General features: G+C 42.7%; 1 protein-coding gene and 1 long non-coding RNA gene across 5 annotated transcripts in view; one reads left to right on the plus strand and one right to left on the minus strand.

Moving 5' to 3' along the window:
• angpt1 (angiopoietin 1) overlaps nucleotides 1-25,045 on the plus strand; it is a 59,184-nt gene that overhangs the window by 20,643 nt on the left and 13,496 nt on the right. The window contains exons 2-7 of one of the 2 annotated variants that reach the window (XM_020505674.2): nucleotides 3,903-4,058; nucleotides 5,238-5,359; nucleotides 6,592-6,824; nucleotides 11,477-11,604; nucleotides 12,555-12,656; nucleotides 14,924-15,090. In XM_020505674.2, the coding sequence (XP_020361263.1) occupies nucleotides 3,903-4,058; nucleotides 5,238-5,359; nucleotides 6,592-6,824; nucleotides 11,477-11,604; nucleotides 12,555-12,656; nucleotides 14,924-15,090 (908 nt within the window). The remainder of the gene's footprint in view (nucleotides 1-3,902; nucleotides 4,059-5,237; nucleotides 5,360-6,591; nucleotides 6,825-11,476; nucleotides 11,605-12,554; nucleotides 12,657-14,923; nucleotides 15,091-25,045) is intronic. The other variant, XM_020505675.2, reaches the window with a different exon arrangement.
• Nucleotides 1-25,045, minus strand: part of LOC109907607 (uncharacterized) — a 34,652-nt gene that overhangs the window by 5,371 nt on the left and 4,236 nt on the right. For 2 of the 3 annotated variants that reach the window (XR_004203614.1, XR_004203615.1), the window contains exon 2: nucleotides 6,562-6,893. This is a non-coding gene — a long non-coding RNA (uncharacterized LOC109907607). Of the gene's footprint in view, nucleotides 1-6,561; nucleotides 6,894-19,958; nucleotides 21,269-25,045 lie in introns of those variants that run through there. The other variant, XR_004203616.1, reaches the window with a different exon arrangement.

Below are 25,045 nucleotides of genomic sequence, written 5' to 3' on the forward strand. Positions count from 1 at the left end.
CTCGCTCTCTCCCTCCACTCTTCTCTCACTCCCCTCCTTGCTCCACATCTCTATCCCTCCTATCCTCTCTAACTCCTATTCGTCCCTGCCTTTTGCTCCAGAGCCCTGACTCTCCACATCACTTCCTTCGCTTTCACTGACCTTGAGGAACAGAGGAACAGAGGGAGAGGAGAGGAGCAACAAATAGGATACAATTGTGGTCAGGAACATAAACTCTCTCTTTCCCCTCACACTGCCTCTCTCTTCCTCCCTCTCTTTCTGTTTTTCAACTATACACATACTCTCTTCCTAATAAGGAGTTTCCATAATAAATTGTCTGAAACAGTTACAAGCCTCCCATTCCCCACACACACACACACACACACACACACACACACACACACACACACACACACACACACACACACACACTCTCTCTCTCTCTCTCTCTCTCTCTCTCTCTCCTCCAATCAACTCTTGCTTTCTTGCCTGACAGACTAACTACAGAGTTCGCCAATGTTAGCTGATTAGTTACGAAGCTGGGACAGCTTCCAAATGAATTGCATTGGTAGAAACAGGATAGAACAAGCAACTTGTTAGCTGGCTATGTAAACAATTAGAAACTGGGTGGTTCGAGCCCTGAATGCTGATCGGCTGACAGCCGTGATATATCAGACCGTATACGGGTATGACAAAACATGTATTTTTACTGCTCTAATTACGTTGGTAACCAGTTTATAATAGCAATAAGGCACCAAGGGGGTTTGTGGCATATGGCCAATATACCACGACAAAGGGCTGTGTCCAGGCACTGAGAACAGCCCTTAGCCGTCGTACATTGGCCATATAACACCCCCCCCACACCCCCCCACTCGTGCCTTATTGCTTAAATATCCAACTCATCATATGAGCTCCACTGAAGAGGCATTTTACTACCCTAACACGACAGCTAAGCTGTCAAATAATAGGAAAACAAGGCAATGTATAGCCTATAAATATCTGCACCTAGACAACATGACAACCCATGACAACCCATGTACTTGCTAGCAACAGATTGTTAGCAAGTACATTTTGCAATATTGACACAGATATTACTGTTGGAAAAACAAGGCCATTGGTGCCGCTATAGTAATTTAACTGTGGGAATTCTGTGGGAATTCTGTGGGAATTTAACTGTGGGAATTCAAATATATTCGTTTTGTGCACATTACAAACCATAATTGAGACACACATAATACTCTTTTATACCTTACAGTCTTTAAAGTTGAAACTTCTACAGTTTATAGCCCTTCACAAACATACTGTACCTGTATATGGGTTGAAAATGGCAGAATTGGGCACTGATAAGAGCCTGTACAGTAATACTCTATAAATTATGTCAGCGCTCAGGCTCTGAGCTTTACAGGGCTTTATGGTCTTTGACTGAAAGCCATTCTGAATTTGAGCACCGCATGAGACAAGAATTTGCCCTCATCCCTCCCTCTAATTGCACAACCTTTGCACATGTTGTGTTGTCTCAGTGAGGGAAATGCTATAAATTAAGAGAACTCTGAGTATTTTGAAAGATGAGACGTTGAGGATTATAATAAATACCACTTTGATGTCATACAAGGAAAACAAACCCCCGTCAGTCCAAATGTAAACTTCACATTTCCATATCATAAAACTCATGTCATATACAGTGTCCATGTTGATGATCACTATTTTTGATGTACAGTTACAAGACGACATGGGTTGTTCTGAACAGAACGAGCCCATGTTTGTCTATTGTAAAAATGTGCCGCAGGAACACTCACCTGGATGCACGCATGACTCCTTTCTATGCGTACCAAACATGACGATGTGTTTCTCTGAATTGCCCTGTGAATGCCTAATACTGTAAGATGATATTTTATAACTTAGCTAGCCATTTTGGCAATAGAACAATCACTCAGATGATGCCCACCTGACCCAGATTACGATTTATAATAGGCCGTTTTTAGATTGCGTGAAAACAACAGTTATTGTGTGATGGCGGAGATACTGGGTTGTGTTCCGAGAGAAAAAACTACTACAAGTGTGCTTGCTCTAGTTTCTCAATGCCACAGCTTGGAGAGCTATAAAAAAGACCGTATAGTTTAAGATTCTTCTTTGAGTCATAAAAGCGCATTGAAATGACTTTGTGCCCACTTTGGAGAGGTGTGTCATGTGGCCGCTTGGAGACACCAGATAGTCCTTTCACGTGTTGTGTTGCACCTACCTCACATGTTCCAGGAATATTCTCATCATGTTACGGACGGTATCGAGAGTGTTTTCAGGTTTCGCTATCAACAAACGCAGCAAAGCGTACAGTAAATGTAAAATGAACATAAAATCAACAGTGTAACGTTTGGATTCAGTCTCGTGCCGAGGTGAACTGTTTCCACAATCTCCAAATGGTTCCCTTTCAAATTGCTACCATGCGTGTACATATGCATTTCATGTTTCTTCTTCATGAAACATTGAAATGTATCCATAGATGTTCATTCCCGCACGGGTAAAGGGTTAATGATGAAACTCCTACAGTCTTCAAAGTTTAAACTCTCCCTCATGCACTAGCTGTAATGGGCATGAAAGCCAACATAAGGTCTGAGCATGAAAGTCTAGACTATCCCAGTGCCCGTGTTTTCTAGAATAGGACTAAGGGCCTTTTAACGTGAGTCATTCAGGTCCCTGGAGGCCACACATTTAAGGTTCCTTTAACCATGTCGTTTTGAGGGTATCATCGGACATCACGGCTAATCTGACAATAGAAACAATCTGTATTTTCCGAGGGATGGAAAAATGAAGCGAGAGACTTTGATGTCACAAATGCTTTCTTTAAGAGTCGGCAACAACATAAATCCTTCAAACTCGAGTGAGTAGTGGAGTTTGGCCGGTGACGTCTCCGTGTGTGCTGTTCTTCTCGTTCAACGAAGTGTATGTGTACCCGGAACAGTTGCTGAGTAAGGACATCAGTGCATGCGACACTGCAATGTTTGTAACTGGCTGGTGCGTTTCTGAAAATACCCTACTAGATAGTGAGCTCAGAAAGGCCACTGTCAGATTGACCAAATCAAACAGGCCATCTAGATTATTATTTATTTATTTATTTTTTACCTTTATTTTACTAGGCAAGTCAGTTAAGAACAAATTCTTATTTTCAATGACGGCCTAGGAACAGTGGGTTAACTGCCTGTTCAAGGGCAGAACGACAGATTTTGTACCTTGTCAGCTCGGGGACTTGAACTTGCAAACATTCATGAATGTTTTCAAAAGTGTCAGTGCAGATGGTGAAACGTAACAGGCCGAACATCACCGCAGGTGCATGAACTGACGTTGATTTAAACCCTGTCCCAGCCTTGTCATCTGTTCACTTTTGGGGGATGAAAGCGTGCTCTCAAGATAAGCACCAGTGAGTATCTGGCCATCTTTGTCTCATCTTTCCCTAGCTAAATGACCTACATCTGGATCCACCTATATTCTGAAGCTCATTCTTCACTTTGTGGTTCCCCAAAGAAGAGGTTTTGTGTTAGAATAATGTGGTGGAAAGACAGAATCAACTCAGTTGATCTATGACATAGAGATACTGATAAGAAGGCCTTAGAAATGTCCACGTGAGTGTGGGAATGTTACAATGATTACAGAATGTATGAGATTTGAAGCTTGATCAACGTGGATGGGAGCCATTTGTCAGGCATGTTCTTTCTTTCAACTGTAAAGTGATTGAATGCCGTCTCTCAACTGTCACTGTTTTCAAACGTATCTCTAATTTGTTGTGTCTGCATGATTTACAGCGTCTGTTTATCCTCTGCTACTTTCATTTTTCAACATACCCCAGTTTTGTTGAGTCTGCATTATGGGCCATCTGTTTTAGTCTGTTTCATGCTCTGTGTCTCATCCATCCTCTCATAATCTATCTTCAGATTGAAAACGACATAAAGGAGAGCATGAAGACAGAGATGGCCCAGTTGCAGCAGAGTGCCGTTCACAACCACACGGCCGCCATGTTGGAGATGGGCACCAACCTCTTGTCCCAGACGGCCGAGCAGACCCGCAAGCTAACGGATGTAGAGACACAGGTACTATATACCCTAAGCTCCTCACACTCCTGCCGGGAACAATCTCACGCACCATAGACTCAGCTATTCCACATTAAACCACCCGAAAAAAAGCAAAAGGGGGAACTGGCCAAAGAAAATATGGATGACATGTAAATACCTACACTCTCTTTATGTGATGTTCATATCAGTGAAGGCTACTCAGAGGAGGAGTATTTCATAAAATGAAATACGGTGAATTTCATAAAAATAAAATTGTAAAACATTTAAAAAGTTATCAATTTTAGATAAAACTATACTAAATATAATCACGTCAAATAATTGATTAAAACACACTATTTTGCAGTAGCCTCAACAGCCCTTTGTAGGGTAGCACCATGGTGTACTGTAGCCGGAGGACAGCTAGCTTCTGTCCTCCTCTGGGTACATTGACTTCCACCCAAAGTTATCAAATCACTACTATAGTACTGAATAAGCATAAGCTACAGCTAGCTAGCACTGCAGTGCATAAAATGTGGTGAGTAGTTGACTCAAAGAGAGAGAAAGACAATAGTTGAACAGTTTTGAACAAATGCATTTCTTCCAAAATGAAGGAGAAGCAAGAGAGAAATACGACGTGGCTGTGTGTTTACGCGTGATCAGGGGTTTATGCGTTTTCCCGTTTCTGTTGAAAAATAGAATAGAAACTCTTGTTTGTGTCACTGTCTGGCACCTCAAATTTGTCTCTCAACCTGTGTCCGTTGTAGCAACCTCATGATGGGTATAAGGAAAATTTGAGTATCATGTAGTAGCCTAAACCCGTCGCTGTTACATTGAACTGGGTGAATGGAATATGAATGACAGTTGTCCGACATGTTGTAATATAAATAAGGCCATGCTCATGAAAAAAATAATCATCCTCCCTCATCTTAAACGGCACTGACCGCCACTGGTGCCTATGTATGTTTAGGTTTCAACTTCTCTTGATACTTGGGGAGCTTAAGAAGGAAGGGGACAAAAGTGGTACTTGTGGGGGTAGGTTTTGATAAGCAAAATCACTGAGTATTACCATGTGTCAGAACAACCTCTCTTCATGCAAAACCTATACTTTATTACCTCTTCCTAAAGAGGAGCTGATGATTTACATCTTACCTACATTTTGTTTTGCTGGAACACCTCTATAAGGCAGGATACCGCTAACCTATTTCTGCCTTGGAGCAGGTTCTGAACCAAACCTCCAGACTAGAGATTCAACTGCTTGAGAACTCCCTGTCCACCAACAAGCTGGAGAAGCAGCTCATGGTGCAGACCAACGAGATCAGAAAGCTCCACGACAAGAACGGGTAAACTCACAGGCCGCTAACACAATGTGAAACATCATTTAAAGACATCATGCCTTTCATGACTCCAGACACAAACTCATGTATAGACAGATCAACTCAATGTGCAACAAGACACGCAATCCCGTGAAGTATAACAGTATGAAGTCCATGAGTCCATATTTTCCTAGATGGTCTTTGAAAGCTGCACTTTAATGATGTTGCAATGGGAGTAATCGAATGTGGCTTTTGGATGGCTTTTCAGAGTCCAGTTTGTCCAGTTTGTCTCTCATCGTCTGCTTAAAAGCTCCCTCCCATCCCCAGTGCTTACTGTAAATACAGTAACACAGCTGTACTGAATTCTTCCATTCATTAAAATATATATATACTGATTCCTATATTTGAGAGCTGCGCTCAAGGTTTATAGACATGGGTTCCACATGAGGTTGGTGGCACCTTAATTGGGGAGGATGGGCTCGTGGTAATGGCTGGTAATTGCCTCCGTTCCAGCCATTATTATGAGCCGTCCTCCAAGAGTAGCCTCCACAGAGGATTCCTTTACTGGGAGCAATTTTCAAAGATTGCGCAATTATGAAATCACCTCCCTTATTTTATTCATCAAATTAATGCAAGCGGAGTAGTTCTGAATTTGGTCATCAATACGACGTCAGCCTGTATCATCTTTCAGACTATATCGTCTTTCAGATTAAATCATTTTCCAGACTATATCATTTTTCAGACATTATTTATAAAGACCATAGGATACGGTTAGAGCTTAAATTAGTCTGCAAAGTTTCTGATGAAATATATGTATATGTGTTCATTGTCTGTGTGCAACTCATGGTGACTGAATGCACTGACATAAAGAATTGCTATTATGTCTGGGCATAATGTATATAGTTGGGTTTCCATAACACATGTTGCCACGGCTACAGTCCAGAACATGTTTTAGGGTCGGGAGAAGGGGATATGCCGGAAGCGGATTTGGTATGATAATTCACTTGCTTGATCTATCAAACGAAGGCAGGTAGAAAATAACTTAGAAAGTGATGGAATTCGACTGTTTTTGATAATCACAAAGAAACACCAGTAATTATTTGGTAACTGTTATGTAACTACCATACAACTATGTAAGCAGCAAATCACGAATAGAGGACTAATCCGAAAGTTGGGTTATAGCTTTAGTGTACAGTCATCTATAAACTAAAGCTATAGGTCTAACAAACCTTCCTATGTCCGGTCTTCCGCCTCCCAAGGTTCATGGAGCAGAAGATGCAGGAGATGGAGTCTCGTCACCGGGAGGAGCTGGGGACGCTGCGGGAGGAAAAGGGAAGCCTGCAGGCTCTGGTGGGGAAACAGAGTGGGGTGATCCGTGAGCTGGAGACCCAGCTGACCAGGGCCACGGGCAACAGCACCGCCATGCAGAGGCAGCAGCAGGAAATGATGGACACAGTGCACAACCTCATCAGCCTCTGCAACAAGGACGGAGGTATAGTAGCTAAGGGTCTCGTGTTGACAGTATTGTCCTCCAAGAAGATGCCTAGTTGGGAGCTACACCCTGAAGAGAAAAGTCAAAACATGTGCATGTGTGTTATTACAGGTGCAAGATGTTAAAAAAATGGATATGTTATTTAAAAGAAGGTGCTTGGAAACTGTTTGGGCTCCCAAAGATGAGAGAGAGGAAGGAGCTGCCATGATGCCAATACGATAAACATGGTTCCATACAGAGAGGCACAGTGATGCCCTTAACCTCTGCTCGAGGGGGAAGCCAAAGTGGTCACTCATCACTCTAGTTGCTCGGTGTGGTGCTCTCGTTACGGTAATGGTTTATCACGTTTCACCGTGACAGCCTAGGTTGTGGTTACCGCTTGAGTGAAATGTCAAACAGCCACCATTTTGAGTAATCAACTCTTTTTCTTCGTTCGTGTCTCCCCGTGGCGATAATAAGGGACCCCTCGGTCCACCTCTTGACCCTGACAGCAACATGAGCCTCATGTTTAGTCAATGCAGTGAACTCATTACACCCCCTCCAACTCAACACAACAGCACAATCCCAAACCCACTTGATCCCAAAGCTTCCCTCGATCGCATTCAGTCACAGGAGATTTCAAGTAAATGTGTGTGCCGGGATTGGTGGAGTGTCTAGCGAGAAACCTTGCACTATGTTCATGTTCCCTACTTCCTGCTGTGACGGCCCAAGACCCCACACTGCTTCCTGTGGCTGTTCAGCCGTATAACAGGAAATGAGCAGGCATGAATAGATATCTAAGACACGGAGAGTGGATATGTGCATGACATGATTATCTCGTGCTACTTCATAGCTTTATTGTTCTGTGCAAAAAGACTCCCTAGCGGCTTAATTTCATAGCTCTGACAGTAGGAAGGCTTTATGGCAGATGGTCCTTTGAGTGTCGTTTAAGCTGTCTACTGAATGGGTCATATTAACTAATCCCTGTGTATTAACTAATCCCTGTGCCATGCCATATTGTGACCCAAATATGTTATTAGGGTTTCTTAAGTCTCTAAAACTGTTTGCCAAATGAAAAACAAGTAATTAACTGACATGGAAAGACGTCCACGTTTGCCATGTTCCATTAGTTGCCAGTAATCCATTTAGTAAACACCTCTGCAACTTTGTCACCTAGTCAGCCATGTAATCTCCCTGTCAGCCCGGGGTGTTTCTTTGGGTCACTGGGGCATCCAGCCTCCTAACTTGATTGGTGGCTGCTTTAACACGAGGAGAGTGAAATTAAACAATGGACACCCTGGCTCTGTGGTTGGTCCCATCCTCCTCCATGGTGGCACTGAGGGCTAACCGGGCGCTGGGGTCACCTCTTCACCCCTGCCGAATAATTCAACCTATAATGGCTCCTAGGGGAGGTTGCAACACTTCCGTTCCCCACAGTGTCTAAATCTAGATGTGATGATGCTCCGTTACAGGGGAGGATTTTCAGGGGGAGGATTTGTTTGTTTACCAAACAGATTTGTGTTTTTGTTCGGGGAGGGTTAGCTTTTCGTACCATTGGATGGCGTCTATTCGAGTTAGGCTCTGTTTTGAAAACTGACCCCTAGCATTTCCTTTAATGCTCAGATTCAAATCATCACTGACAGTTACTATGGGGAACATTTTAAAAAGGGAGTTTAGATGCTAAACATATGCCCATGAACATTGTTACTGAAGTTTGTCAAGAAACATACTTCTCAATATTTAGGCTTATTTATACTGAACAATAATATAAATGCAATACGCAACAATTTCAAAGATTTGACTGAGTTTCAGTTCAGTCAATTGAAATAAATTCATTAGGCCCTAATCTATGGATCTCACATGACTGGGCAGGGATGCAGCCATGGGTGGGCCTAGAAAGGCCATAGACCCACCCACTGGGGAGCCAGTCCCAGTCGATCAGAATGAGAATGTTTTATTACAGACAGAAATACTCTTCAGTACCTTTTCCACTGTACTATGCTCTGAACTCTAATCCAACCATCTCTGGTGCAGCCAGATGCCACTGAGCTCACGTTTGGGTCGTCATTATTACCTAAATCTTTCGAGAGAGCATTGAGCCAAATACCGTTAGTAGTGGTAATTGACCTCAGTGTTGGAACGCTCTTCAGAATCTCTGGGCGCTAAATATGATTTTCTTTCACAGTATTCTATCATCCCACCTAATGAATGCCATCAATCATTTTTACAGCCGGGAAAGCCATGTCTGGAGGGAATATGATCTTATTTTAATTATCCGCATTTAGCTCAGAGTTCTATGAAATGCTTCAAAATGGCATTTACCGCGTTGATTGTACATAGTGTACAGTAAATCATCAGATGTTTTCTACTAAGGCCTTTTATGATTTAACTATGCTCATGTTTAAGCATACTAATTTGTCTTGAAGTGACACCTGACGCTGCAAAGATACTCTGGAGCAAGTAGAGAGATTATCCATGAGGTGTGTATTGGCATCATCTATCATGGACTTATTCCAGACTTCTATTGACCCTATTTTGGTTTGCTTGTCTTTCCCTCAGATATTTGTTTGTGGTTTTGAGTACATTTTATTTGGTTTTTAGCGTCCTTTCATATTTAATTGAGTCTGCTAGATCTGTCGCAGTCCATTTTGGTGTGTCCATTTGACTCCATGAGGTGCCTTCTGGGTCCACAGTGAGATGTATAAAGGGACCTTTTCAATCCCCAGGGGTCTTTGAGGGGCCTCTCGGGGCTGCTTGGGTCCATGTAGGTTCATGAGAGTCTTTTTAGATCTGCGTCACAGCCTCTCTGGGTCCATTTGGGCTCATTTGGCAAGGGTACTGATTTATGCAAACACCCAGCCCTGCTATCCTTTTCACATGAACCCCCTGCTGAATACAAGTCCCCACTGAATCACAAAATATTTGTCTGTAAATAAATATTGGGAAATACCTCATATTTTCAGAGCCAGGCTGCAAGCTCTTCAAGGGTGCCTCTCCTATAGCAGGGAGTCACCAGTCTCTGGTAGACTTTGACTGCACCGTTTATTGTGAAATTTGTCCTCACTGTGACAGACTGTGAGTCAGAAGGTTCCCCTTTGACACCGATCTCTCCCACCTCTCAAATGCGTCCTGCCATCTCCCCGTATGAAGTAAATTGCGTCACGACAGGGCCGGCCTTTAGTTGTGTTAGACTCCGCAGAGTAAGGTCCTACTCTATCAACCTGTCACGGTGGGATATTCTTGTCGCTGACACCCAATACTTCATCAAAATGGCCTAAATAATATGCCTAACCTACAGCCTGTGTCTCGACTGACTGTTCAGCTGAGGAAGGGGGATCAAAGTGGAGTCTAAGGATCACTGACACGTTTCGCTTTCCAGTGACATCCCCTTTGCGTAAACAATCCCAATAGTAAAAACAATGGTGTGAAAACTGAGATTCGCCCCCTCGTTTTGGAATTGTAATTTCCATCGATATAACAAGGACTTGGAGGGTAAATATAAACCACTTGTTATAACAGGAACTTGAAATGTATAGCTTGTAGTATTTTGTCCTAGGCCCCTTGCTTGATTTCAAAAATATTGCCGCCATAATTAAATACAGATGGAAATAGACCCAGCTGCCTGTTCGAACAGGCCTGTCAAAGTCAGATGCCCTCTCTCTGGGCGGGAGATCATCCACTTGACAAACTGCTTTTATCTTGCTAATAAGCCATCCAGTCACCCTCTGATTTTATCATGAGCTATATGGATATCCACACAGAGAACTTGTAGTTCGGCTTCTGTGTCACTTTACTTACATATTCATTTTCTGGAATGTAAAGATGGTAATCATGATAAATGTACACTACCGGTTTTGATATTACAAAAACCCCACTGCTTGATGGCTCATATGTGACATGAAACCTAAGGTAGTCAATTATTTATTTAAATAGCGGGATCAAAATTGACATATTTGTATATACACTGAACAACAAATATGTAAACTGTAAAGTGCTGTGCCATGTTTCATGAGCTGAAGTAAAAGACATCTGTCGTATTTTGTTGTGTGACAAAACTGCACATTTTAGAGTGGCCTTTTTGTTTGTCCCCAGCACAAGGTACACCTGTGTAATGATCATGCTGTTTAATCTGCTTCTTGATATGCCACACCTGTCAGGTGGATGCATTGTCTTGGTAAAGGAGAAATTCTCACTAACAGGGATGTACTGTAAATGCAGCCAACTTGACACAACGATAAGAAGCATTGGAGTGGGCCAGCATCCCTGTGGAACGGTTTCGACACCTGACGAATTGAGGCTGTTCTGAGGCCAGGGGGGGGGGGGGGTGAAACTCAATATTAGAAAGGTGTTCCTAATGTTTGGAATACTCAGTTCATTTTGGTAATGGATAGCGCCCAAGTGCTGAGCACAGGGCTTTTAATAACCTCATTGACACCTGTCAGTCAAATATATAATTTGAAAATAAAGACATATGGAAGTTGCTTGTTGACACTTGTTGATAGATTGTTTGACAGTCTGAAGGTAATACAACTGTGGCAGTTTAACATTCAAACACCACCTCTGTGCGACTGTTTTTTTTTAGCTTAAAAGTACTATTTTCTGAAGTCTTTCTAGAACCTGAATTTCCACAGCATGAAGTTGTGATGCCAAATATGTACCTCGTGTTTCCTCAGTAGTCCCAAACAGCACAAAGCGGGTGGACGAAGAGAAGAAGTTTCGGGACTGTGCCGATCTGTACCAGGCTGGTTTCTACAAGAATGGGGTCTACACCATACATATTAATGCCCAGGAGACCAAAAAGGTGGGCAGCCAGTCAGAACTTCATATAGAGAACGCCATGTGAAAATATCTACCATTGCATCACTTTAAGCAGCTCTTTGATAAGTGTTTAGGGTGTTTTTTGTTACTAGAGTGAGCTTCAACTCTGTCCAAGAAAGCCAAAGACATTGACCCATTTGAGAGCAGCAAGTGAAGTGGGGCTATGATAGTTATTGGCTGCTTCAGTGCTTCAGGAATAATCGAAGGCTCAAAATATACCCTTGGCAGCCTGATGAGGGCCAGGGTTTACAAGAGGGTGGCGGGGGAGGGGGTGAAACAGGTGTTCACCACCTCCACAGGGTGCTGCCAGGCCTCAGACGGATGGCAGGGAGGTATGAGGGGGGAGGTTGGCGGAGGAGTGAGGGATGAGGGGAAGAGAAAGGAGAAAGGAGAAAGCCTCGTGTCTGGTTTCGGAGAATAATTCTGTCAGGGGCTATAGCTACTTAATTATACCCAGACCGGGCACTGTGTGTTCAGCTGGGGTCTTGTCCGAGGTGATAGACCTCCTCCAGACCTTCTCCACTACTCAAACAAATAGCACCACAGCAGATAGATACCCCTGTTATCAGCTTACACAGCGGCCAAGGGTTAAGGGTCATGTTCCATCCAGGTGTCCAGTGGTATGTGTCCTGCTCCACTGGCCTCGTCCGCTTATGTCTGCACCAGGCCTGGGATTGGGGTCACCTCCTGGGAGTTGTTGGGAGGATCAGGACACATTGATTACATTTGAGTAGGACTCACAATACTTCGCCCTGATGATACATGAGAAGGACTGTGTCCTGGAACCGATGATTCATAGAAAGGAATCACTAGTTAGGCCAATTTAACCTATCATGTCTATATTTGTGCTCTAAATTGTAAGATAAGAGCATGTGGATTGTGTCTGTAGGCAGCCTGAGAACTTAATGACCAACGGGGAATGTGTGTTTACAGGTGCATTGTAACATGGAGACCGCTGGCGGCGGATGGACAATCATCCAGCGAAGAGAGGACGGTGGCCTGGACTTCCAGAAAACGTGGAAGGAGTACAAGACGGTGAGACAAGAAGAATAACAAACAGCCCAACTCGAACGCACCACACGCACAAGATAAAGCCATGCATGAATGAGGGGTCTGTTTCCAACACACATCCTCTGCTACAGTAATTTATAACAAATGGGCGTACTCTCGCCTCTCTCTCTTGGATTCAACATGTTGATAAAGAGTGAGGTAGGATTCCCTTGTATTCTCAAGAGTGACCAGGCCCGTGTGGAACACACCTACAAAATGTGTCCTACCCAGCATCACCAGCTGTATCTCTGGTACATCTGTACACAGGGAGGGATTCCTCAGCCCTCGTATTAGAGACTCTAGCTTGGGTGTCGGAGGCTGGCACGAAATCCAACCCAACCCTGGGCCTTGACACACTGTTGTTATTCATTTCAAAACAGGACAGCAGTAGTCGGAAAACGATACATTTGTTTAGTCTTACGTAACAGCGCAAGGTGTTGTGGTCATTATCGTCCATTCGATACGGGAATAGATATCGACTGGTGCACTAAGAGGCTAAGCTCTGTTTTGCTTTTAAGGAGCGATGAGCTACCCCATTGCCATTCCAATTAGCTGTAGCGTATACTAACATAACGTAGGCATCACAGCAGCTGGAGACCAGATTAAATATGGAAGGTGTTTTAATTACCAATCTGAGCACATGGTAACGGGTGATCTGCAGAGGGTAAATATAGATTTGACAAGGGTGAAAAGGGAAAGGTTAAAGAGGTACGGACAGAAAGTCCAGCTGGTTAGAAGCAGTGAGGGAGCCAAGCATGGAGAGCGTGGAATACAAGTGGCAATGGAATCAGCACGGACCCTAGCACCGCCACCGAATACTGGCACACCATCGGTGTGGTCCTTTGCCTCCCTCAGAGGCCCTTCCTTGAAGAGTCTGTTAAGTGATTGATATTGTTTTATTGTGTGATTCAATTCACTGCTGTTGGTCTCTGTGGGCTTTTGCACATAAATTCAAAACACTTGAAAGATTCATAAATCTTTTGGGCGAACTTTATTGGGCTATTCCTATTTTGTGGGAGGATGGAGAGCACTCTGGCAGTGACCCCTACAATTAGTCGTCAAGTATGTGATCTTATCACCGTAATGTTTATAAATACATTAGCAGTACTAGATAGAGTATATGTAGCAGGATAACAAACGTGTTCTTTAACCGGTATGAGACACAAATCAATTTGACAATTTGCAATACCTTATTAAGTAAATATTTGTCTAAGTTAGTATTTGTCAGAATGTATGGCAAACTTTATGAAAGAACACTTTCTATCAATCTTTATCGTTTTAAGAAAAGGTTTACTTCTCTACCCAGCAATACTTCAAACCTCCTCTCTGAAATTCCTGGTAGACGCATTCAGCCAAGTTTGCGTGTGAATGAACCCTCTGGTGTGGAACATTAAGGGGGAACCACTACTGTTTGAGTCCAACCATCCCAACCACAAGCCAGGTTTGCAGAGGTGAAACGGAATCACAAGGGGAGGCCTTGGACAGCGCTAAAAGGCAGATCAGTCGGAAGTCAGATTGAGTCAGGGACGTGGCCCAGCCACTTTCTCCTTCCACCCACACAGCAGGACATGTCTCAGGCTGGAGGAATGCCCCGTGTTTACTTTCCTCCTTCCATTCTCCTAATCATCGCAGGCTCTCGGCACATCTCCCCCTTCAACCCACCCCTTCCGCAAATCATTAATGGAACAGTCCAGAGCTCCAGACCAGTCTCTATGAGCCATCATGTCATCCTAGTTTCTAATTCTCCCCATTGCAGGTTTGTTAATACTGCTGCCGTCAAAAGCACTTTATCTACAATGGGAGTCATTGTGGTCCTATCTAAACGTTGTAATTGTTGAGAAGGCGTACGTGGCGCTGTGTGTATCTGTTGTCATTCTCATGGACTGTGTAGTAAAGAGGGTTTATTACGAGTTTGGTTTGGGTGGGAAGAGGAAGGGTGGAAAAGGTGCTTTGTGTGCCTTTTTTCAGCTGGTCCCAATTTATGCTCTCATAAACAGGGAGGGCTATTCTTGTGCAGTTTCATGCTTTGTGTTGCATTTGTTTAGGCGTCAATCCTGAAGCAGTCATTGATGATGACATCACAAAAATGTTATTAAAAAAATTTCCGTGGTGGAGAGATTGCATCTTTTCCAGGAAGACCTTGGAAGGGATCGGGAATGACTTCTATCCTGTATCCCGGAATTTACAGTAAGATTCCCTATGGGCCTCAGTGATGACTCTGGCCTCCTCTTGCTCTTCTTCTTCTGTTGCAGGGCTTTGGGACGGTTTCTGCAGAGCACTGGCTGGGGAATGAGTTTGTTTACCTGCTGACCAGCCAGAGGCAGTATGCCCTCCGTGTGGAGCTGACCGACTGGGACGGACACCAGGCCTTCTCCCTGTACGACCGCTTTCACATCGATAGTGAGAAACGCAACTACAGGTACTATTAAAGAGCTGTATGTATGTGTCTTGATAAGCCTCAAATTCATGTTGCCACTACTGACTGATATCTCAAATGGAGACATTGCTGACATTCTGCAGTCCAAATTCCATCTCTTTTAATGGTATCATGTCATAACAGATATTTTACATACAGTAAAATGTTCCCACAACTGATACTTGGTCCTTGAATAAGGAGTTTAACTTTTTGCTTCTTCCAGAGCGCTAAATATGTTTCAAACTGTGGCAGATGCTTGGATTCGTTAGATTTGGAAATTCATTCTCATTTAACTGTATCATGTCATAACAGATATTTACATACAGTAAAGTGTTCCCGCAACTGATACATGGTCCTTGAATAAGGGGTTAAACGTTTTGCTTCTTCAAGATGCACTAAATATGCAGACGTTTGGATTCGTTAGATTTGGAAAACTACTGGAACATTCCAGAAAGTTTCGTGCAATCAAAGGTCTCTGAGAGGAGATGGTCTGACAATTCCAATTGAGGTGATTCGTCAGATTTGTAGCCCCTTCTGATAAGAAGCTACTTCAGTTTCTAAATGTTATTTTTTCAACTTCAGATGGATTTCTGTTTGTTTTCCGAAGACGTTGCAGCCATTTATGCTGCCGGGAAGGGTGTTTCGCAGCGTTCAGATGTTTGGACAAACTGGTGTGGTCGGGTTGAGAGTGAGGCGATTGTCATATCTAATTTGTGGAAACATCTTGGATTATGTGACGACAGGATTTACTTTAAGAAGTCTGCCTCTTAAAGTGTTAGGTGCACACTCTCCAGGTTTTCTCTGTAGGCTACAGAAATTGATTTTACGGTAAAGCTATAGGGAGAGGTCAACCGATTTCTTTTGTTATGCGCTGAGACTAAATCCGGGTTTATATGTCCCATTGTGAAGATTGGATAACACCATCCCTTTTTACCTCTCAGAGTTTAATACTGACCGCACAGGCACTGACTTCCTTCTCCCTATAGTCAGTATTTGACAAGGAAAGATTTGTTAAGTGCAGAGAAGGACCATGTAGGATACGGTTCAAGGGGGGATAATGCAGGTATGTTTATCTACACTGTATGTAAAAGGACACTTGAACAGGGATAGTGATTTATTTGCACTCAAAGGATTCTCCCTCCCTCTCTCTCTTTCACTGTTTCCCTCTCTTCCTCTCTCTCTCTCTCCCTCACGCACACATACTGTAACCTCTTGCTATTTCGATGGGGGAAACAGTGGTTGTTTGTTTCTTCAGGGCAGGAAGAGGCGTCTTTGAGCCTACAGTGGGCTTTAGTTAAGGGAAGGAAGGCTCGTTGGCGCTCGGAGTGGAGAAATCTAATCGGCCTGCTGTTCACTATAAATATATTTGTTCTCTCAAATAGTTGTGTGATTGCTTCTCAAGAACATTGGCCAAAACCAACCAGGCCACAAACAAAGCTGCCATCTATGTTCTGTTCTCCTCTGCTCTGGCACCTCCACTTCAGAATCCCAAACAATCTGCGACATGTTCTTCAACTTGTATTTATTGTACTGAGAAGCAACAGATTGTAGCAAAAGATAGCATGACGTTTTGGTTTGGTTTTGGATTATTTTGGGCATCGGTGGTGGGGGCCTTACTGGAATAGTACAATCTCCACTGACGCAGACAGACACATTTGTTATGACACGTAAACGAAAGTAGCACGGTCATGCAACTCACTTACACACAAACACACACACACACACACGCGCATGCGCACACACACACAGGTCCACAGACCTACACGCACCCTTTGGATACCGCAGATGGTAATTTAAAGCTGTAGTCCACCGATGCACAAGTGTGCCCATTTATTATAAACAATGTTGAGCTTTGCTAGGAAATGTTTGCTTTACTGCCAGCTCCTTGGTTGCGTCTAAATATAAAGCCAGACGGAAATGACTTGGTTTGAAAGAAGTGCAATTATTGCCCAGAGAAATATAGGATTCTAATCCTTGATCTAAATCATATACAGCAAGGACTAATTGTCACATTTATTACTGTCCCCCCCTATTTTTTATGATTTCCAAAGCACAGAGGCTGAGTAATACTCAACAACACTATTTTATTTAGTATCCAGACAGCATAATAAATACAATATAATAAAGCTATTAAATCAATCCATCGCAATGTAGATCTTGGTTATTCAAAACATATTTGTGAGTAAGTAGTTGGAGAAGAAAGTAAATTGGCCTGGTTCTCCTCTCATGGTGTGACTAATGCCGCGTTCAAGTGCTAGTCAGAACTAGGAAACTCTGAAATTTCCGAACTGCAAACTGGTTATAGTTATACGCGTGCAGCTTTCCATGAATCAGCAAGTCAGAAATTCAGAGTTTCCTAGTTCCGACTAGCATCTGAATGCGGCAATAGTCATTTCCAGATGACACAGTATTATGGGATTGACGCAGAAGTCTTGGAGAGTCTGTGCTACTCTTCCCTTTTTTTGTGTGTTGAAGCCGTGCTTAAGGATGTTTGTACTGGCAATAGCCTGCATCCATATAAACATGAAAAAAGCATCTTAGTATCAATTTTACAGCAAGGGAATACAGTGTTTGTGAAAATATCTTCACTTGTTCTGTCTTTTAAATATGAGTCTGTGTGTGCAGCTAACTTTCTTGTTCCCTAAGCTTTTTCTCCCCTTGTATTTTCCCATTATGTAATGTCTTGTTTTACCCCAAAAGGACAATGCCCACCATGCCCATATTACAATATACTTTAAACTGGCATCAACAATGCTACTCAACTTATACTTTACAAATACCGTTGAAATTGCTGAAAGAGTATTTACGGGCTGACCTTGCAACTCATAACTACACAGCTCCCACTGAACCATGCTTGAACAAGCTTGTAAAATTATTTTGGTTTTCTTTTCTTTTCGCTCCATTGTGAATCACGTTTCTGCAATTGCTATAACCTATGTCTCTCTGTAAACAAATACAAAGGAACAGTCTATAAAATGGACTGAAATTGTTAGCTTGGTGAAATAGTGGGTTGCAACTGAAATAATGGACTGTACAGTGATTTAGTCATGACCTGCGAATGGCATTGTAATGATGTCCATCAACACATTCGATCGATAACACTAATTGATCAACATTTACAGTATGGGCCTCAAAATGAGGCCTTAGACCCTGTTAGGAGTCTTATTAGAGAAAGATGGCGGGAGGAAAGAGCAGGGAAAAAAAGACAGACTGAAAGAAAGAGCAAAAGAGGGAGAGTGATCAGAAAGTTGGGAATAAATACATTCCTACTGCAGAGGGGCAGGGAGGGGAATGGAACAACCATTCACACTGCCAATCTGTGGAAAGATCTTATTCATAATAGATTTGTGTCTAATCTTATTTAAGAAGATCATTTTGAAGGATCGACGAAGAGGGCGAGGAAAACGATAGTTATGGTTGTAAGTTGCTTAGGAGGTTTGCTGTGAAGCAAAACATCAGTGTTGTTGCAAAGTTTAACTAACAAATGGATGGGGACTTTTGTTTCCAGAACTGGTGTGTGTGTGTGTGTGTGTGTGTGTGTGTGTGTGTGTGTGTGTGTGTGTGTGTGTGTGTGTGTGTGTGTGTGTGTGTGTGTGTGTGTGTGTGTGTGCGTGCGCGTGCGTGCGTATGCGCGTGGTGGCCTGGGTGGTCAGGGAGAGTGTTTCCGGGGGTCGGCCAGGCATGAGATAGTGCCAGATACATGTTATGTCTCAGGGGTCAGAGCCATCAGTCAGGGGTCAGAGTTGATTATATGACACAGACTACAGAAGGGCTTTGACCAATGGCGTACAACCTTTTCAACATGGATCTGAGTAGTGGCCCTGTACCACAGTGGTCCAGGGGGATCATTTGACATATTAACAATTCATATTGAAGTGTTGAACTGTTTAGTCTACTTGCTAATCCTTTATAAGCTATTTAGAGTTTCCTTAACTTTCAAATGCCCTTAGGTGTACTAACTAGAATATAAGTTATGATTATTTACTTTACTACATTATGAATAGAATCTTTGCAAGGATTCAAATTCCATGTTAGTTTCTGCTTGCATGCACCATGCTGTTTTTGGGTCTGTAAATGTGTGTATTTTATTGCAGTTGTGCTTTAACGTTGCATGTGAGGATTTAAGTATTGAATAAAACCATCATCTCCGGGAACATTTTGAAATCGAACTATGTTAAAAAGCAGTGTGGGAGTTACTGAACATGTGCACGGACACAAGTGAGGTTTACAGCTCAACGCTCTCCTCCGCATGTATGCCGAAATCCTCTCCGTTGGAGAAAGGCCCTATTATGTTTACTCTTCAACTGACTGTTAAATCTTTATTAAATATCCTTCCTCTTCAAGCCAAGTTCCCTAAATCCTGGGATTTCTCCATATGGTAATGGAAATCTCCCTGGTGGAATCAGACAGTACCCTCAGATGTATTTGACGTGGGGATTTGGAGAAGGACTTGGCAAAGCAGGGATTCTCTAGCTCGGCTGTAACCCCTCTGTCCTAGACTTACACTGAGATGGGATCCCTGATACCCCTAACTCCTGAAGCTCGGTTTACTCATCCAACACTTATCTGCACTGCATTCTGACTGATAACCACAGTACAGTGGGGAGGCAGCAACGCTGAATACTGTCTGTCTGTAAATCAAATGCTAAGGTATCTGAATACAACGTTATGTTGTGAATCTAAAATCTAAAGATGATTTAGGTGAGAGGCGGTAGTATTATTCTGATATTTTATTAACCTTTTGTTGGGTTGCGGTTTAAGGTTTTAGCTTAAAGAAATTAACAGGGAGATGCATACAGTATGATCTACCTCAGTTATGATAATCATTGGCAACTTGTAAAGTAAAAAATGGTGAGTGTGTGTGCACATACGTGTGTGTGTGTCCATATGTTCGTCTGTCTCTGTGATGACACCCAGCGGCAGGCGAGCGAATGGGCTACAGCCAGACACCTCTGGGTAGGACGTGGTCCATTGGGCATGGTGATTAACCCCTGCTTTGAGCCAATTAGGCTGCAGTTCAGCAGGCTAATGACTGCCAGGTGTGCGACAGCATGTGCTGCCTGGACCTCAGCAGGTTTGGTCGTCTCAGACTGGGATAAAAGGAATGAAGCCAGCATGCTAGGTTGAACAGTGTCAGTCAAGAGAGGAAAGAAGTCCATTTGAAAGACTGACACAATTCTTTCTATGCTACACACATACAAAATAAACGTTTGTACAGGCAGACATACTGTATATAACAAATGTACACCTGTAGGTTACATGTTATAATGTGCTTAAAACATCTCTGGGGGAATCCCTTCAGAATGTCAGTACATACAATAAAGTAAAACATCAATATCCCCCATTTGGGATAACACGGGGCCTTTTGAAATGGGACATGGCAAGCAGATAACAGACGGGCTGTGGAAGTGTCAGTGGGGGCCATTCCACAGTGTGTTTAGCCACAGTCTGATACATCTCACTGGTGCGGAGGAGAAAGACATATTTATGATTTTCTTTATTTTGCAGTGTTTAGGGATGAATGCCACCTTCACTGAGAACCCCTGATGTATGGACCCCTATGGCACACAGGACTTATAGTACTTTGGGGAGTGGAGGTCTCTGTTAACTTTAACTGTCGCTGGCTGAGCCTGGGTGGTTTGATACAGCCTTACAGATACAGGAACTCAATTACTATGTTGTTTTATGTTGCATACATGCAGGTATTAGGTAGGCCTAACTCAAGTGGTTGAAACAAAAGAGAAGTGAGATTGATGGAAACAATTCTATCTTGATACATCATGATGTAATTCAGCCTAGAATGAGCAACCTCTACATAGTTTGTCTGACCAATATAGCCTCGCAGCCTAGCTGTAAAGTGTTATTGACAGTGGAGGCTCCTCAGAGGAGGAGCCTCCTCATCCTACTCGATGAATTTGATTTTATATGAAAAAAGTTGTCCTTTTTAGAAAATTATAGTAAATATATTCACGTCACCATATAGCTGATTAAAACACACTGTTTTGCAATGAAGGTCTACATTTCCATCATCCTCCGGGTACATTGACTTAACTACAACAGGCTCATGGTTCTCACCCCCTTCCATAGACATACATTGTAATTATTACTACTTCCGGAGGACGTCGTCCAACCTATCAGAGCTTTTGCAGCATGAACTGACATCTTGTCCACCCAATCAAAGGATCAGAGAATTAATCTAGTACTAAAAGCATAAGCTAAAGATAGCTAGCACTGCAGTGCATAAAATGTGGTGAGTAATTGACTCCAAGAGAGAGAAAGATATTAGTTCTGATCAAATTTATTTATTAAAACATGTAGGAGAATTAGCAGAAAGAAAGAGAAAGAGCTAGCTAAATTTTTTTTTTTTTTAAATCACTTTTACTTTGACTTACTTAACTAGCTAATGCGGCTAGCTAATATAGCCTAATCAAACACCTGGCTCAAACAGAGGCTATCCAGCACTGTAACTCTTCCAAGTCAAGGTAAGCTTTTTTTAAAATTAATTTATTGTCACCGGGGCCTGCCGTTGTAACTGCTAAATTACTTGCTGTACACTGTACTACGTGATTGTAGCGGATTTACTAATGTGTTACTTCTAGTAGCTATGTTGACTATGAGGGCAAAAGGCTCATATTTTGAGCCCAACATTTTTTGGGGGCTTGCCTGTTTTGCATGTTATTTTGGCATTAATCTGGGATAAGTGGGACGCTTTGCAGAGTGCCAAATTCAAATAAATTACTATAAAAATTTTACTTTCATGAAATCACACATGTAAGATACCAAATTAAAGCTACACGTGTTGTGAATACAGCCAACGTGTCAGATTTCAAAAAGGCTTTTCGGTGAAAGCAAACAATGCTATTATCTGAGGATAGCACCTCCGTAAACAAAAGAGAGAAAACATATTTCAACCCTGCAGGCGCAACACAAAATGCAGACATACAAATATAAATCATGCCTTACCTTTGACGAGCTTCTTCTGTTGGCACTCCAATATGTCCCATAAACATCACAAATGGTCCTTTTGTTCGATTAATTCCGTCGATATATATCCAAAATGTCAATTTATTTGGCTCATTTGATCCAGAAAACACTGGTTCCAACTTGCTCAATGTGACTATAAAATATCTCAAAAGTTACCTGTAAACTTCAAAATACTTTTGTAATACAACTTTATGTATGTTTTAAGCAAATAATCGATGAAATTGAAGACGGGATGATCTGTGTTCAATACAGGAAGAAAACAAACTGACGCTACCTTTCTGGTCACGCGCCTCTAACAGTACACTTGAAGTGACCCTCTTTTTTAATAGGGCTACTTCTTCATTACACAAAGGAATAACCTCAACCAATTTCTAAAAACTGGTGACATCCAGTGGAAGCGGTAGGAACTGCAAGAAGGTCCCTTTTCCCAATGAAAACCCATTGAAAAGCGAGTGACCTCAAAAAAAAAAGATCTGAAAGGTTTTTCCTCGGGGTTTCGCCTGCTACATAAGTTCTGTTATACTCACAGACATGATTCAAACAGTTTTAGAAACATCAGAGTGTTTCCTATCCACATCTACTAATTATATGCATATCTTATGTTTTGGGGATGAGTGGCAGGCAGTTGAATTTGGGCATGCATTTCATCCGGACGTGAAAATACTGCCCCCTGTCACCAAGAAGTTAATACGTGTCACATATCAGTTCGCAAACAATGTAAAACAAAATATATATCATTGAGTTAATAAAGCCGCATACAAACATGGTCTCTTTTTTGTTTCGTTGAGTAAGGCAGCTCCAAAATGCAGGTGTTTCAGCCTAGCTCAGTGCTTTCTGTGGTGGGGCAAGCCAGCAGAGAATACAGAGTGTTACGCCGTGACTGGCTCAGTGTTCTGTCACTCATGGGGACACTACGTCACCACCAAGTCTAAGGGTAGAGCTAGAAAATTCTAGCCCCTTGGGTGCTGCCATAGAGTTACATTAGAAGTGCCCGTCCAAGAAGGCTCAAGGTCATTGGCCACAGATAAAATGACATCAAATCACGTTACATGTATAGTAACTTTGATTGGACTGATTGTACTCATGTCAATATCATACTTTCAAAATCTTAGCTAGCAGTCATCATCATGACATTTAATGGTTAAAGACCTGGAGAATAAACCCTCCTCCTCACAGCTGCTAATTTCCCTTAATGTTGATGATGTGGTTTTTACTGACAAGAAGCACATGGCTGAGCTCTTTAATCACCACTTCATTTAAGTCAGGATTCCTACTTGACTCAGCCATGCCTCCTTGTCCGTCCAACATTTCCTCATCTCCCACCCCTTCTAATGCGACTATCCCCGATGCCTCTCCCTCTTTTCCCCTGCCCCGCTGCAAAGTTTCTCCCTGCAGACAGTCACTGAGTCCGAGGGGCTAAAGGAGCTCCTTATTAAACTTGACCAAAAAAAAACATATTGGTCAGATGGTTTAGACCCTTTCTTCATTAAGGTTGCTGCCCCTATAATTGCCAAGCCAATATCCAACCGTTTTAACCTGCCTCTCCCTTATGGGGAGGTTCCCATTGCTTGGAAAGTAGCCATGGTTCATCCTTTATTTATAGGAGGAGAACAAGCTGATCATAACTTTTAAAGGCCTATTTCTATTTTACCCTGTTTATCAAAAGTGTTGGAAAAACTTGTCAATAATCAACTGACTGGCTTTATTGATGTCTATAGTATTCTCTCGGGTATGCAATCTGGTTTCCGCTCAGGTTATGGATGTGTCACCAAGGTCCTCATTATGTCACCATTGCCCTTGATTCTAAGCAATATTGTGCTGATATTTTTATTGACTTGGTCAAAGCTTTTGATACGGTAGACCATTCCTTCTTGTGGACCGGCTAAGGAGTATTGGTGTCTCTAAGGGGACTTTGGGCTGGTTTGCTAACTACCTCTCTCAAAGAGTGCAGTGCATAAAGTCAGAAACTCTGCTGTCTCAGCCACTGCCTGTCACCAAGGGAGTACCCCAAGGCTCGAACATAGGCCCCACGCTCCTCTCAATTTACATCAACAACATAGCTCAGGCAGTAGGAAGCTCTCTCATCCATTTATATGCAGTTGATACAGTCTTATACTCAGCTGGCCCCTCCCCAGATTTTGTGTTAAATGCTCTACAACAAAGCATTCTTAGTGTCCAACAAGCTTTCCCTACCCTTAACCTTGTTCTGAACAGCTCCAAAACAAAGGTCATGTGGTTTGGTAAGAAGAATGCCCCTCCTCCCACATGTGTTATTTCTACCTCTGAGGGTTTTGAGCTTGAGGTAGTCACCTCATACAAGTACTTGGGAGTATGGCTAGATGGTGCACTGTTCTTCTCTCAGCACATATCAAAGCTGCAGGCTAAAGTTCAATCTAGACTTGGTTTCTTCTATCGTAATCGGTCCTCTTTCACTCCAGCTGCCAAACTAACACTGATTTAGATGACCATCCTACCCATGTTAGATTATGGATACATAATTTCTAGAGCGGCAGGTAAGGGTGCTCTCGAGCGGCTAGATGTTTTTACCATTCGACCATCAGATTTGCCACCAATGCTCCTTATAGGAGACATCAGTGCACTCTATACTCCTCTGTAAACGGGTCATCTCTGTATACCCATCGCAAGACCCACTGGTTGATGCTTATTTATAAAACCCTCTTAGGCCTCACTCCCCCCTATTTGAGATATCTACTGCAGCCCTCATCCTCCACATACAACAACCCCTTCTTCCAGTCACATTCTGTTAAAGGTCCCCAAAGCGCACACATCCTTGGGTCGCTCCTTTTTTCAGTTCGCTGCTGCTAGCGACTGGAATGAGCTGCAACAAACACTCAAACGGGACAGTTTTATCTCAATCTCTTCATTCAAAGACTCAATCATGGACACTCTTGCTGACAATTGTGGCTGCTTTGTGTGATGTATTGTTGTCTCTAACCTTCTTGTCCTTTGTGCT

The sequence above is a fragment of the Oncorhynchus kisutch genome, linkage group LG17 (genome assembly GCF_002021735.2).
Source record: "Oncorhynchus kisutch isolate 150728-3 linkage group LG17, Okis_V2, whole genome shotgun sequence".
Taxonomy (NCBI): Eukaryota; Metazoa; Chordata; class Actinopteri; order Salmoniformes; family Salmonidae; genus Oncorhynchus; species Oncorhynchus kisutch.